This window comes from Mauremys reevesii, linkage group 24 (genome assembly GCF_016161935.1).
Source record: "Mauremys reevesii isolate NIE-2019 linkage group 24, ASM1616193v1, whole genome shotgun sequence".
Lineage (NCBI taxonomy): Eukaryota > Metazoa > Chordata > Testudines > Geoemydidae > Mauremys > Mauremys reevesii.
In genome coordinates this window covers 21,057,576-21,070,800 of record NC_052646.1, presented here as the reverse complement: position 1 = coordinate 21,070,800, position 13,225 = coordinate 21,057,576, and the positions used below count along the sequence as shown (strand labels likewise).

General features: G+C 64.8%; 1 protein-coding gene across 2 annotated transcripts; it reads left to right on the top strand.

Moving 5' to 3' along the window:
* The first annotated feature begins 931 nt into the window (after nt 1-931).
* Nucleotides 932-12,968, top strand: LOC120390177 (guanylate-binding protein 1-like). 2 transcript variants are annotated; one of them, XM_039512566.1, is made up of 10 exons: nt 932-1,137; nt 2,367-2,576; nt 2,683-2,810; nt 4,982-5,091; nt 5,646-5,839; nt 8,110-8,352; nt 9,249-9,523; nt 9,995-10,207; nt 11,191-11,293; nt 11,813-12,968. In XM_039512566.1, the coding sequence occupies exons 2-10, from the start codon at nt 2,402-2,404 to the stop codon at nt 12,241-12,243; spliced, it is 1,872 nt and encodes a 623-aa protein (XP_039368500.1). In that variant the 5' UTR covers nt 932-1,137; nt 2,367-2,401; the 3' UTR covers nt 12,244-12,968. The 2 variants fall into 2 exon arrangements, with proteins under 2 accessions (XP_039368500.1, XP_039368501.1); XM_039512567.1 differs by lacking the exon at nt 2,367-2,576 and having other exon boundaries at nt 933-1,137.
* The last annotated feature ends 257 nt before the right edge of the window (nt 12,969-13,225 follow it).

Here is a 13,225-nt window from a genome sequence, read left to right as displayed (position 1 = left end):
GGGAAAGCCCGGCTCTGAGCCGCACCGACGGCTGGACAGACGGGCGCGTGGCTGGGCACCCTCCCCCCGGGCAGGCAGGGCCCCGGCTGCCCCCTGCCCCCCGGGGCTCGGAACCACAGGGGCAGCTGTGCCAGGTCAGAGGGCACCGGGGGGCCGTAACCCGGGCGTGCGGCGAAGGGAGCGGCTGCTAACGTGGGGGTTGGGTTGAACCGGGCTGGGGGAGCCGGCGGGGTCACCCCAGGTTGGCACCGGGGGAGGGGGTGGAGAGCAGGGTCCGACCCGGCTGCCTAACACCTCCCCGCTGTGCTGCAGGGGTGTGGGCAGCGCTGGGATCCCAGGACCCCAAGGACGGTGGGTTCCTGTTTCATTACCCGAGGGAGGATTTGCACTTTGGAGGGGGGGAGATGGGGAAACTGAGGCAAGGGGGGTCCGAGGCAGCAGCTGCATCTGGGGCTCAGCTCTGCCCCCTAAGCAGGGAGGCAGCAGGGGGCTTTGCAGGGAGGCTTTCCCCTGGGTGCACTCTGGCCGCTGTGCTGTGTGTCATGGCCCCCGTACTGCCAACACCTGCCTCTGCCCCTGGAAACCCAGCATGGCAAACCTGGGGTTAAATACCCTCAGGATGGAGACGCAGCCCGACAGGATCGCCCCCCCCGAGCTGGGCGGCTGCAGGCTCAGCCGGGGCCCCCAGTTCGGACAGACTCCCCCCGCCCCGGGTTTCCCGGAATCAGCCCGGTGCTAGGAAAGGCTCCGGTCGCTTTCGGTTTCCATCTGAGTCTGACGCGTTCAGGAACTGGAGCTGCCAGACCCGGCTCGTCCCCGCCCCAGGATGTCATGTGGGGCGACAGCTGCAGGGCAGGGCCGGGCGCCCAGTGCTGCGGGGGGGTCACTACCCCCTGCTCTAACGCACCAAGCACCCCCCTCCCCCCAGCCAGGGTGAGAACCCAGGAGTCCTGCTCCCAGCCCCCGCCCCGGCTGGAGGAGGAGCAGGGTGTCTGGCAGCGGCTGAGCTGGGCTCTGGGGTCCTGGGACTTCTCCTCTCACTTTCCAGACTGACTGGGGCTGGTGACCGAGCAGGAAAGACGCTGCTCCCCCCGGCGCTGAATTCAGCCAGCTTCAACGCTGAGCGACCAGCCCCTGGTAAGAGACCCCCTGCGGGACATATCTGCCTTGCTGGCCCTGGGAAACGAACCCAGGCATCCTGGCTCCCAGCCCCCCTGCTCTAACCACCAGCCCCCACTCCCCTCCCGGAGCGTGGGAGAGAACCCAGGAGTCCTGGCTCCCAGCCCCCCCTGCTCTAACCACCAGCCCCCACTCCCCTCCCGGAGCCTGGGAGAGAACCCAGGAGTCCTGGCTCCCAGCTCTAACCACTAGACTCCACTCCCCTCCCAGAGCCGGGGAGAGAACCCAGGAGTCCTGGCTCCCAGCCCCCCTGCTCTAACCACCAGGCCGCACTCCCCTCCCGGAGCCTGGGAGAGAACCCAGGAGTCCTGGCTCCCAGCCCCCACTCCCCTCCCCGAGCTGTGGCTAGGGTCTGTCAGGGCACAGAGCTCTCACCCGCTCCTTAGGGAGTCCCCAGGGAGGTCCTGGCAGGCCAGTTGAAGCAGCAGGCCTGGCTGGCACACATGGGGTAGGGGGGCCGTCAGGAAATGGAGAGGGAACCCAGCCCCGCTCCCCGGCTGTGTGAAACCCAAGCGGACCAGGGCCCTGCCGGGGGGGTTGTCATCTCCCTGCTGCTGGGGCAGCGTGTGGTTAGCCTGCTCCATTGCAGTGCTCTGGGATCGCTCTGGCCTTGCCCCCAGGCTCCGGGATCCCCCCAGCCATAGGGGCGAAGCACAGGGACTGTGGAGGGGGCTTTCTGCCCACAAAAGCTTAAGCCCGAATACATCTGTTAGTCTTTAACTCCCTGTCGTTTCTGTGGCTGCAGACTAGCACGGCTCCCCCCGATGCTGAAGGACTGGGTGTTCCTGCTGAAATGATCAGCAGTGACGGGGGGTGGGGGGGGCTAGCACCAGTGAGAATCCAGCCCTGCCCTGCCAGCCTTTGTGGCTGCAAAGAAAACTGCCAAATGTGACCTCTTCCAGACAGGCTTTTCTGCCTGAGTGTGCAGAGAGCCTGAGCCCAAAGCCCTGGGAGTGGCATGCACTGCCTTGTTTCTAGTGTTGCTGTGTTAACTCTGAAACCTAATGATGCCACATTGACCTGTTTCACTGCTCGTTCCAGCTATGGGTAGACCCAGGCATAGCGCCTGAGGTTGGAGCCACTTGTTGCTGGGCGGGGGGATTTGGGAGACATGGTCCCTTTGCGTGCGCCTCTGGGGCAGAGCACCTTGGACACCAGCTGTTGACGCCCTCCTGTCCTTTGTGCAGGGCTCTGTGCTGCCCCCTCTCTGTAGCCCGTGGCCATGGAGGGGCCTGTGTGCCTGGTGGGGAACGGCGCCGACGGGCAGCTGGAGGTGACGGAGGAGGCGCTGGGGATCCTGGGCGGCGTGGCCCAGCCCGTGGTGGTGGTGGCCATCGTGGGGCTGTACCGCACCGGCAAGTCTTATCTCATGAACTCCTTGGCCGGGAAGCAGAGAGGTGAGAGGTTCCCCAGCCCCCTTCCCGTGGGCCCGGGGCTGGAGCCGGGAGCGAGGGGGCAGGTGCGGCCGGGCGCTGGGTCTCTACCCGTCTCCTCTCTCCCCAGGGTTCTCGCTGGGCTCCACGGTGCAGTCGCACACCAAGGGCATCTGGATGTGGTGCCTGCCCCACCCCCGCCGGGCCGGCCACACCCTGGTGCTGCTGGACACCGAGGGGCTGGGCGACGTGGAGAAGGTGAGGGGGGGGCTGGGGGAAGGGGCCGATTCTGAGACCCCCAAAGGGCAGAGGGACCCTGTGACCGTCTAGCCTGGCCCCAGGTTGGGTCTAAGGGGTGGGCAGCTGGGTCCCGGCCTGGGGCGCGGTGCTCAAGGGGTGCCGTGCCGGGACCTCCCACCCACTGCCTGCCAAGGGGCTAGGGGCAGCCAGGCAGGGGCGGCAGGGGGGCAGGTGGAGCAGCCAGGTGTCTCCTCCCAAGTGGGGGTCCCCGTCCTCCCCCGCTGCCCTGCTCCACTGCCCCCCCAGGGGCGGAGCCGCCCGGCCAAGACCTGGAGCCTGGCGGGGGGGCAGGTGCTGATGTGGGGGTGTCCCCCTCCCCCCACCTGTGTATCCAGTCTCGGCTGAGCTGAGGGGGGGCTCCGGCCGGGGGGTTGCCAACTGCGGGAAATTATTCGTATGGACAGTACAGAAAAACGTGACGGACGACCCCATCGTTTTACGGAAACGTTCTTACGTAACATAAAGAGCCAGGGGCGGCCCCGCTGTGGGGGAGCCTGTGGGAGGCTGCTGGGCCCGGGACGGAGAATCCCACGAGCCCCTGGGCCGGCTGCTCCCAGGGTTCGTTCCCCTCCCCGGGCAAAACTGGAGCCCGATTCCCAGGCTGAATTTGCCACATGTCACCTCCCAGCCGCTGGCTCACCCCCCCCCCCGCCCTGCGCTCGAAGCCCCGAGCAAATCTCTGCTCCCCACGGACGGACGGACGCAGAGACGGGGATCGCGGTGCCCCAGATCCTGCCCTGGGCCCAGCTGAGCAGCGGGAGTCCTGGCCTCGCTCGCTCGCTCTGGGGCAGGACTTTGAACCCTCGAATCATCCTTGGGGCTCTGCTCCGGCCCCTCCCCAATGTGTCACCAGCCGGCAGGGATGGCTGGGCCCAGAACCGGGCGTGGGGGTGGCCGGCCCCAGAACTGGGCATGGGGGTGGCCGGCCCCAGCAGTGGGTGTTGGGGTGGCCGGTCCCAGAACTGGGCATGGGGGTGGCTGGGCCCAGAACTGGGCGTGGGGGTGGCCGGCCCCAGCAGTGGGTGTTGGGGTGGCCGGTCCCAGAACTGGGCATGGGGGTGGCTGGGCCCAGAACCGGGCGTGGGGGTGGCTGGGCCCAGAGCTGGGCATGGGGGTGGTTGGCCCCAGCAGTGGGCGTGGGGATGGCCGGCCCCAGAACTGGGCGTGGGGGTGGCCGGCCCCAGAACTGGGTGCGGGGGTGGCTGGGCCCCAGAACTGGGCGTGGGGGTGGCCGGGCCCAGCAGTGGGCGTGGGGGTGGCCGGCCCCAGAACCGGGCATGGGGGTGGCCGGCCCCAGCAGTGGGCGTGGGGGTGGCCGGCCCCAGAACTGGGCGTGGAGGTGGCCGGCCCCAGCAGTGGGCGTGGGGGTGGCCGGCCCCAGAACTGGGCGAGGGGGTGGCCGGGCCCAGAACCGGGCGTGGGGGTGGCCGGCCCCAGAACTGGGTGCGGGGGTGGCTGGGCCCCAGAACTGGGCGTGGGGGTGGCTGGCCCCAGAACCGGGCGTGGGGGTGGCCGGCCCCAGAACCGGGCGTGGGGGTGGCCGGCCCCAGAACCGGGCGTGGCGGAGGCCGGCCCCCGATCCGGGGGTGGGGGTGGCCGGCCCCAGCCGGGGGGGTGGCTGGCGCCAGCAGTGGGGGTGGCTGGGCCCAGGACTGGGCGTGGGGGTGGCCGGCCCCAGCAGTGGACGTGAGGGTGGTTGGCCCCAGCAGTGGGCGTGGGGGTGGCCGGCCCCAGAACCGGGCGTGGGGGTGGCCGGCCCCAGAACTGGGCGTGGGGGTGGCTGGGCCCCAGAACCGGGCGTGGGGGTGGCCGGCCCCAGAACCGGGCGTGGGGGTGGCCGGCCCCAGAACTGGGCGTGGGGGTGGCCGGCCCCAGAACCGGGTGTGGGGGTGGCCGGCCCCAGAACCGGGCGTGGGGGTGGCCGGGCCCAGACTGGGCACACGTCCAGCGTGTCGCCTTCAGGCCAGGCCAGAGGGGAGGTCCCCTCCCTGCTCCCACTGGAGACCCCCGTTGGGGATCAGGCCGGCGCTAGCAGGGGCGGCTGGTGCGCTCGGCCCCGGAGCAGCCCCCGCTCGCCCTGTGCTGGGCACCCGGCTCGTGCTTCAGCTCCAACCCCCCTCGCTGCCCAGGGCGACACCAAGAACGACGTGTGGATCTTCGCGCTGGCCGTGCTGCTCAGCAGCACCCTGGTCTACAACAGCAAAGGGACCATCGACCAGTACGCCATGGAGCAGCTGCAGTATCCTCGCCGGGGGGTGGCCATGGGGGGCGTGGGGCTGGGGTGGCCATGGGGATGTGGGGCTGGGGGGGTGGACACTGGGGATGTGGGGCCGGGGCTCCTGGGGAATGGTCCCTGGGGATGTGGGTGCTGGGGGTGACCCATGGGGGCGTGGGGCTGGGGAGCTCTGGGGTGGACACTGGGGATGTGGGGCTGGGGTGCTGGGGGTGGCCCCTGGGGATGTGGGGCTGGGGCTCCTGGGGTGGTCCCTGGGGATGTGGGGCTGGGGTGCTGGGGTGGCCTGGGGATGTGGGGCTCCTGGGGTGACCCATGGGGACGTGGGGCTGGGGGCTATGGGGGTGACCATGAGGGACGTGGGGTTGGGGGTGCTGGGGGGTGGCCCCTGGGGGATGTGGGGCCGGGGCTCCTGGGGAATGGTCCCTGGGGGGGGCCTAGCGCTGGGGCTCCTGGGGGTGGCCCGTGGGGATTTGGGGCTGGGCTCCCCCCATTCAGTCCCACGCCGGCTGGTAGCCCCCAGGCCTGGCCCCAGTTTGAGGCCTCAGCCCCCAGCCCAGCTTCGTGTCGGAGCTGACGGAGCACATCAAGGTGAAGGCGCAGGGAGGGGACGACGCGGAGGAGGACACCGAGTTCGTCCGCTTCTTCCCCAGCTTCGTCTGGGCCGTGCGGGATTTCACGCTGGAGCTGAGGATCGAGGGGCAGCTGGTGGCGGAGGACGAGTACCTGGAGCACGCGCTGGCCCTGAGGAAAGGTGAGCTGGGGTCAGCTGTGTGCAGGAGGGGCCCATCCCCCCTGGTATCCTGCCTCCTCCCCGCCCCCGAGATCAGACCCATGGGCCCATCTACCCTGGCGTCCCGCCCCTGCCACTGAGGCTCAGGCCCAGTCGTGGCCCAGGAGCCCAGGGCTGCACAAGCAGAGCAAAGATACAGGCCCTGCCCCCATGAGCCGACGGTGTAAGAGACACGGGTGGAGACAGACAGACAGACGGGGGATAGGGGGGCGCCAGGGGACACGATAGGGCAACGTGATCAGAACGGCCCTTCTCGGCCCTCGCAGCTGGGAATGTTCCTTGGCCAGGTCCAAACGAAACCCGAACCCAAGAGCGAGGAGCGTTATTCCTAGGAACCCTGACCCCTGACCCCTAACCCCAATCCTAATCCTAACCTATAACCCAACTCCTAACCCCTAACCCTGACCCCTAACCCCTAAACCCAACCCTAACCCTCATTCTAAGTGGCCTGATCCCAGCTCGATCTGTCCTACCCATGTGAACCAAAACACGAACTCTAGGTGCTACCCATAAGAATCCTAACCCTGACTCCAAGTGGCTTAACCATAGAAACCCTAAATCTAGGGCGGGGGGGCCTGCTCATAGGATCCCTAACCCTGACTGCAAGAGCACTACCGAGAGTAACCCCAACCCAAAGGCGGGGAGGCCTAGTAAGACGAACCTGATCCCTAACTCCAAGTGGGCTCCTCATAGGATCCCTAACCCTAACCCTAAGAGGCATAACCCATCCAAACCCTAACCCCAGGGAAGGGAGCCCCATTCATAGGAACCCTAATTCTAAGTCTAAGTGGCATAACCCATAGGAACCCTAAACCTACTCAAACTGACTGACCCATAGGTACCCTAGCCGCAGAGCGGGGAGCCCGACCCAATAGGATCCTGAATCCTAGCTGCAAGTGGCCCTACCCACAGAAACCCTACGGAGGGGAGATCCACCCACAGAAACCCTAACCCTATGGAGGGGAGATCCACCCACAGGAGCACTAACCCTACGGAGGGGAGATCTACCCACAGGAACCCTACGGAGGGGAGATCCACCCACAGAAACCCTAACCCTACGGAGGGGAGATCCACCCACAGAAACCCTACGGAGGGGAGATCCACCCACAGGAACCCTAACCCTACGGAGGGGAGATCCACCCACAGGAGCACTAACCCTACGGAGGGACGATCCACCCACAGGAGCACTAACCCTATGGAGGGGAGATCCACCCACAGGAGCACTAACCCTACGGAGGGGCGATCCACCCACAGGAACCCTAACCCTACGGAGGGGAGATCCACCCACAGGAGCACTAACCCTACGGAGGGGAGATCTACCCACAGAAACCCTAACCCTACGGAGGGGAGATCCACCCACAGGAGCACTGACCCTACGGAGGGGAGATCCACCCACAGGAACACTGACCCTTACTCTAAAGAGCCCACCCATAGGAACTGGACCCCTAGGGTAGGGATCTGTCCCCATAGGACTCCTAACCCAAAGGCGGGGAACCCTTTTCATACGAAACCCTAAACCTAATTCTATGGGCCCTACCCATAGGAACCCTCATGCTAACCCCAAGTGGCCGACCCACATGAACAAGAACCCAAGGGCAGGAAACCCCCTTCGTAGGAACCTTAACCCTAACTCAGTGGCCTACCCACAGGAAGCCTCATCCCAACTCGACAGATCCTACCCATGCAAACCCAAACCCTAACGCTACGTTGCCTACGTCTGAGCTCTGCCACGACCGCTGGGTAACGCGCAGGTCTCGTGTCTCCAGGGCGCCGGGCACCCCCGAGCTCTGAGCGGCGGTTGGGAGAGGTGTGTGGTCACAGCCGACCGTTTGGGTTTGGGTTTGCGGAAACCTGCAGATTAAGGCGCCATTTCGCAGGGTCTGGTTGGATTTGTTGACTTGTTCTGCTGAGAGTAAATTAAATAATAAAAAAATCCAAAAAAATTGGATTTTTTTTCTTTTGGTTTTAAATAATGTTTGGTTCCAAAATGTCCATTTGACTTTATTCCACATCCCAACTCCAGACGTGTTTACAAACGGCCGGGATAAAAACACCACGTTTCCTTTGGCTCCAAAGTAGGTTTTTTTCAGCTTTTCAATTTGCCAAAACTTCTCATTTTCCACCTGACCTCAGCCAAATTTTCCCCTGACGTTTGGAAGCTGCCAATGACCCAAAACTCCATTATTAGCCCAGTGCTGGGTGTAGCCTCCTGCTTCTCCTTGGTTCTCCAGGCAACAGCAAGAAGGTGATGGACTACAACCTGCCGCGGCAGTGCATCCGCAATTTCTTCCCCACCCGCAAGTGCTTCGTGTTTGTCCAGCCGGCGTCGCGGCAGGAGATGGGCCAGCTGGATTCGCTGCCCACCAGCGCCCTGGACCCGCAGTTCCTGGAGCAGACCCGCCGGTTCTGTGACTACGTCTTCCAGTGCTCCAACGTCAAGACGGTCAAAGGAGGGATTCCGGTCAACGGGCGAAGTACGTCAGCCCCACGGCTGCTCGGGGGAGACGCAGGCCGATGGCTCTGCCGGCCGATCTGCCCTCTGTGGCCGAGAGAAACCCAGCCCCGAGGAGGGGGGAATTTCCCCTGCATGCGGGGGCTATTTTCAGAGAGCATTTAGCAGGTGCTGGAGAATCGAACTGTCTGTGACTCTGGGAGATCCCCTGGGTCCTTGGTCTCTCTCCCTTTGCCCCTGTCTGGTGCCAGCACGCCGGGGTGAAAGCAGAACCCTCCCAAGCAGGAGCTGTTAGCCCTGGAGCCAGGGAGAGGAGGGTCCCCTAGCAGGCTGTGACCGCTCGGATCCCCTGGGGATGGGCGTGGGGGGGCACCGGTAACACACTGTGCCGTGGGTTGCACCTGGCCTTGTGCAGAGATGGAAACTGGGGGCTCTCCTGCATTCAGGGATCCTTGAGACACTCGGCTTCAGATTCGGCCAGATGCCGACGCTCCCCCGCCTTGGCAAGCTGACGGTTAAACAGCCCCGGCCCGGTCCCAGCTCTGCAGAGAGGCCACGCGGAGCCCTGCTGACTGCTGAGACGGTACTGGCATCATCCGCTGGCACCTCTCGCCCCGGGCTGACCTAGCATGGAGAGGAGCTCGTCCCGGGCCCGGCTCCGGAGCCCTGGCTCTGCTCAGAGGACGCTCGCTCCGAGCCTCTGACAGTTCGAATCCCAGACGAGCCCCGTTGGACCGGGGTCTGCAGAGCTAAAAGCAGGAGCTCTGTGTCTGCGACCGGAATAACCCCTATCCCCTGGGGTCGGCGCAAAGGAGAATCTGGGACACGCTCCCCAGCGGAGTCCCCGGGGTGCCAGGTGCTGTACAAATGTACAGTCCCCTCCCCCCAGCTCTTAACCCTCCCCCTTCCCTTGCCCAGGGTTCAGCTCCTTAGTGCAGAGCTACGTGGGCACCATCCGCAGCGGGCAGGTGCCCTGCCTGGACAACGCGGTGACCGCCATGGCTGCCATCGAGAACGAGGCGGCCCTCAGGGAGGCGCTGGCTCACTACGCGGCCGAGATGGGGGGGCTGCGGCTGCCGGCGGAGCTGGGCGAGCTCTCGGCGGCGCACGGGACGTGCGAGGGGGACGCCCTGCGGCTCTTCATGCAGCGCTCCTTCAAGGACGAGGAGCAGGGCTTCCAGAAGCAGCTGGTGGTAGGTGGGGGCGTCCCGGGCCGGGCCCAGCAGCAAGGAGAGCATTGCTGGGGTGGATCTGCACTGCCGGGAGCCCCCTGGGCACCAGTGGTGGGTCAGGGCCCCTTTGTGCCAGGCGCTGTACGGAAACTCGACCGAAACCTGGTCCCTGCTCCGGGGAACCGACCAATCCCCCGGTGACCTGATTGGTCAATGAATCTGTGGCCCTCCTAACCCCCGATTGGCCAGTGGATCATTAGCCTCTGTTCCCCCGAGTGGCCAGTGACCCTTTGACCCGCTGATCCCCCGAGTGGCCAGTGACCCTTTGACCCGCTGATCCCCCGAGTGGCCCGTGAGCCTTCGGCTCTCCCGTTCCCCGCGTGGCCAGTGACCCACAGTCGGGCGCAGGCGTCAGCCAGGGGAGGCAGGAGGGCAGCGCAATCCAGCCCCAGCCGTTGCTCTGCGACGGGGTTTCTCCCTTTCCGTGCCCAGGCCGGGATCATGGAGCGATACGCAAACGTCCTAGCAGAAAACGAGGCCGTTTCGGAGCAGACCTGCCGCGTCCTGCTGGAGGAGCTCTCGGCCGCCATGCAGCAGAAACTCAGCGCCGGGATTTACTCCCAGCCCGGCGGGTACCAGGCCTACGACAGGGACCAGAACCAGGTGGTGGAGAATTACCGGGCCAAGCCCAACAAAGGGGTCAAGGTGAGTGTCTGAAATTAGCCCCCCCCCCCCCGGCTCGGCCTGGCAGCTCCAGGAGCCAGCGCAGCTCCGGGAGGAGGAGCCGGATTCCGCTCCGGCTCGTCCCTCGCCCGCAGGGCTGGTGCCTAAACCCCAGCGGCTGAGTCAGGCTTCCCCGCTTGGCTGAGGACAAAGCAGAGGGGCAACGGCAGGGAAAGGCCGTGGGGTAACCGGGGTCTGACCGTGACCTGCAGAGTCACTGTGGCCCCTGGCGATGCCCCAGCTGGATCCTGATCCCATGTGGGGAGTTTGTGGAGCTGGAAAAGTCCCACAAAGACCCTCGGTCATGGAGCTGCTTTTCCGAGCAGGATGGTGCTGTGGGCGAATTCCCCCCAGGATCCCGTCCTGCTCTGCCTGGGCCCAGTCCGGATCTTTCCATTGACTGGGCTTCAGATCAGGCCCTGTATGAACAGCAACGGGGCCCTGGGTGAAATGACGCCACATGCATCATAGGTTCATCGATTCTCAGCCCACGAGAGACCCTGTGGTCAGCGGGTCCGACCCCTGCACAGAACAGGGCGTAGGACGTCCCCGAAGTGATTCCTGTTTGAACGAGAGCAGATCTCATAGAGAAACACCCCACGTTCCCCTGCGGGTGACAGCGTCGGCCTTGCGGGCAGGCAGCTCCTCTCGACCCGGTCGCTTGCTTTCTACCCCGGGGCTCTGGCGCAATGTCGGGAAGCCCCCACCAAAGTGCCGATTTTCCTCCCCCAAGAGGATGAGGCCGCAGAGAGGAGGGATCAGCCCCTGTGCTGCAGCTCAGCTCCCATCTCCCCACCCCTGACTCCGGCCCCTGCGACCTTCCGTCTTCATGGGGGGAACATTTTGCTGCAAGGTGGAAAAAAGTCCCCCTGGGAGGCACACGCCCCTGAGAAAGGAGGGGGGGCTCATTAGCATATTGATTGGAGCTCATGAATAACCCAGCCCTTGGCCATCTCTGGTCCCAGGCGGAGGAGGCTCTGGAGCAGTTCCTGGCCAGTAAGAAGGCCGAGGCGGAGGCCGTGCTGAAGGCCGACAACCTGCTGACTGAGGCGGAGAAGCACGTGGCCGGTGAGACCCCACAAACAAGCCCCTGCCCCCTTTTCTTTGCAGCAGAACCAGTTTCCGTCGCAGCAGCGTGTCTGTGCAGCGCCTGGCGCCGTGGGGCCCTAGGCCGGGACTGGGGCTCGTGGGTGCTATGGCCATGCAGGCTGCAAATAATACCAGGGTCACACGCTGCAGAGCGTCTGTCGGCCAAACTCATTGCACCCACCAGGAGCTCCCTGCATCCCCCCCCCTGCAGCAAACTCCCGGGGTGCACCCTGCCCCTCCTCCCATGCAGGTGCTCTGAATGCCCCCCACTCCCCCTTTCCCCAGGGCTCTGTGGGGCCCCATCCAAACTGCCCTTCGAGCCGTGGGTAGGTGGGTCCCATGCTGAGATGCTGGTGTCAGGGGCTGGCTCCCTAGTTATCCGCCCCTGTCTCATGCCAACCGAGTCGGGGGTGCGGGTTTGCGTGGTGCCCGGGGGCTGCTCCAGGCAGTTGGGGGAGGGGTTGTGCCTCTATTTCCCCCTTTCTGTCCCCCCCAAAGAGGAGAAGCAGAAGGCTGAGATGCTGGAGCAGCAGCGGAAGGCGGCAGAGGAGAAGCAGCTGCAGATGGAGCAGCTGATGAAGGACCAGGAGCGCAGCCACCAGGAGAACATGAAGCAGCTGGAGGCCAAGGTGGCGGAGGAGCTGGCCAGTGCCCGGCAGGAGGCGGAGCAGGCGCTGCAGAGCAAGCTGAAGGAGCAGGAGGCCATGATGCAGAAGGGCTTCGTGGAGAAAGCCAGGCTGATGGAGGACGAGATCTCAAGGCTTCGGCAGGAGATCAACTCCGCCAGCAAGACCGACTTTCTGCCAAACCTTTTCAGCGCCATCGGGGAGGGGCTGAGAGCCGTCGCCAACGTGGCCGATTTTCTAACATCCATGCGCCAGTGGGGGAAGGGGACAAGTAACCCGAGTAAAACCCAGAGACGAAAGTAGCCAGGCCCCTGTGGGGTCCCCCCCCCCCCGGCGGCAAGTCCCACAAACGCTGCTTCTCTGCACAATCGAAAGCTTCTGCTGACTAATTCCTGTGACCTGCCACATCCCACAGCTGCTAACACAGGGTCCGGAGCTGTCTGCAAAAGGAAATCACAGGGCGCCTGGGTTCTATCCCCAGCTCTGGGAGGGGAGCAGGGTCTAGTGGTCAGAGCGGGTGGGCTGGGAGCCAGGACGCCTGGGTTTTGTCCCCATCTCCTGCAGTGTAATTCTGTGAACCTTTATGCCGATCACATCACTGTTCTGTGCCTCAGTTTCCCCTCTGTGAAATGGGACCTTCCCTCTGGGTGCGGAGGACGAAGGGTTGTTTGTGTGTTAGGTGCTGAGCGGCTGGTGCTCTCTACACACACAGTGTTAACACGGGGATCTCCAGCGACCGGCTCCAATTTCCCTGAATGCCCCTACGGCCGTGTAAATGCAGCCCCACTCCCAGGGCTCCCCCCACCCTGCCGGTGCTGTAACGGGGCTGCCGGGTGGCTAGGGCGAGGCAGCTGTGGGGATGTCTCCTTTCCCCGGCTCAGCATGCTGAGAGCTGGGTCATTATCCCCCCATCTGTAACGGGCGGGGCCAGCAGGTGGCTACAAGCTCCGGCACCTGTATCTCCCTGCGCCGGGAGACTCTGCGCCCTGCAGCCCGGGTAGGAATTAAACAGCTTTGCATGAGCTGGAGCAGCCTGTCCCAGTGTCTGTATTAGCGACAGCTCCTGAGTCGATCGCGGTCAATCTCCCTCCACCTGCAAATCTGAGAAAACACAGAGCCGGAGGGGCTATTTCTCTCCTCTGTGGAACCACGCAGCTGTCCCATGAGGCTTTGCAGCATTAGCTCCCCCTCGCACACTGACAGATATCGACATGGAGAAGATCCTACAATCAGAGGCTAAATGGAAGGAGCAATTAAGCCCCTTCATGAAGTGAGATTGCCAGAA

Bases quoted from the DNA above. Each gene is read 5' to 3' on its own strand.
- LOC120390177 (XM_039512566.1), top strand. From the start codon at position 2,402: ATGGAGGGGCCTGTGTGCCTGGTGGGGAACGGCGCCGACGGGCAGCTG. The intron at 2,577-2,682 runs GTGAGAGGTTCC...CTCTCTCCCCAG, and splicing joins CTTGGCCGGGAAGCAGAGAG to GGTTCTCGCTGGGCTCCACG. The intron at 9,524-9,994 runs GTAGGTGGGGGC...TTCCGTGCCCAG, and splicing joins GCTTCCAGAAGCAGCTGGTG to GCCGGGATCATGGAGCGATA.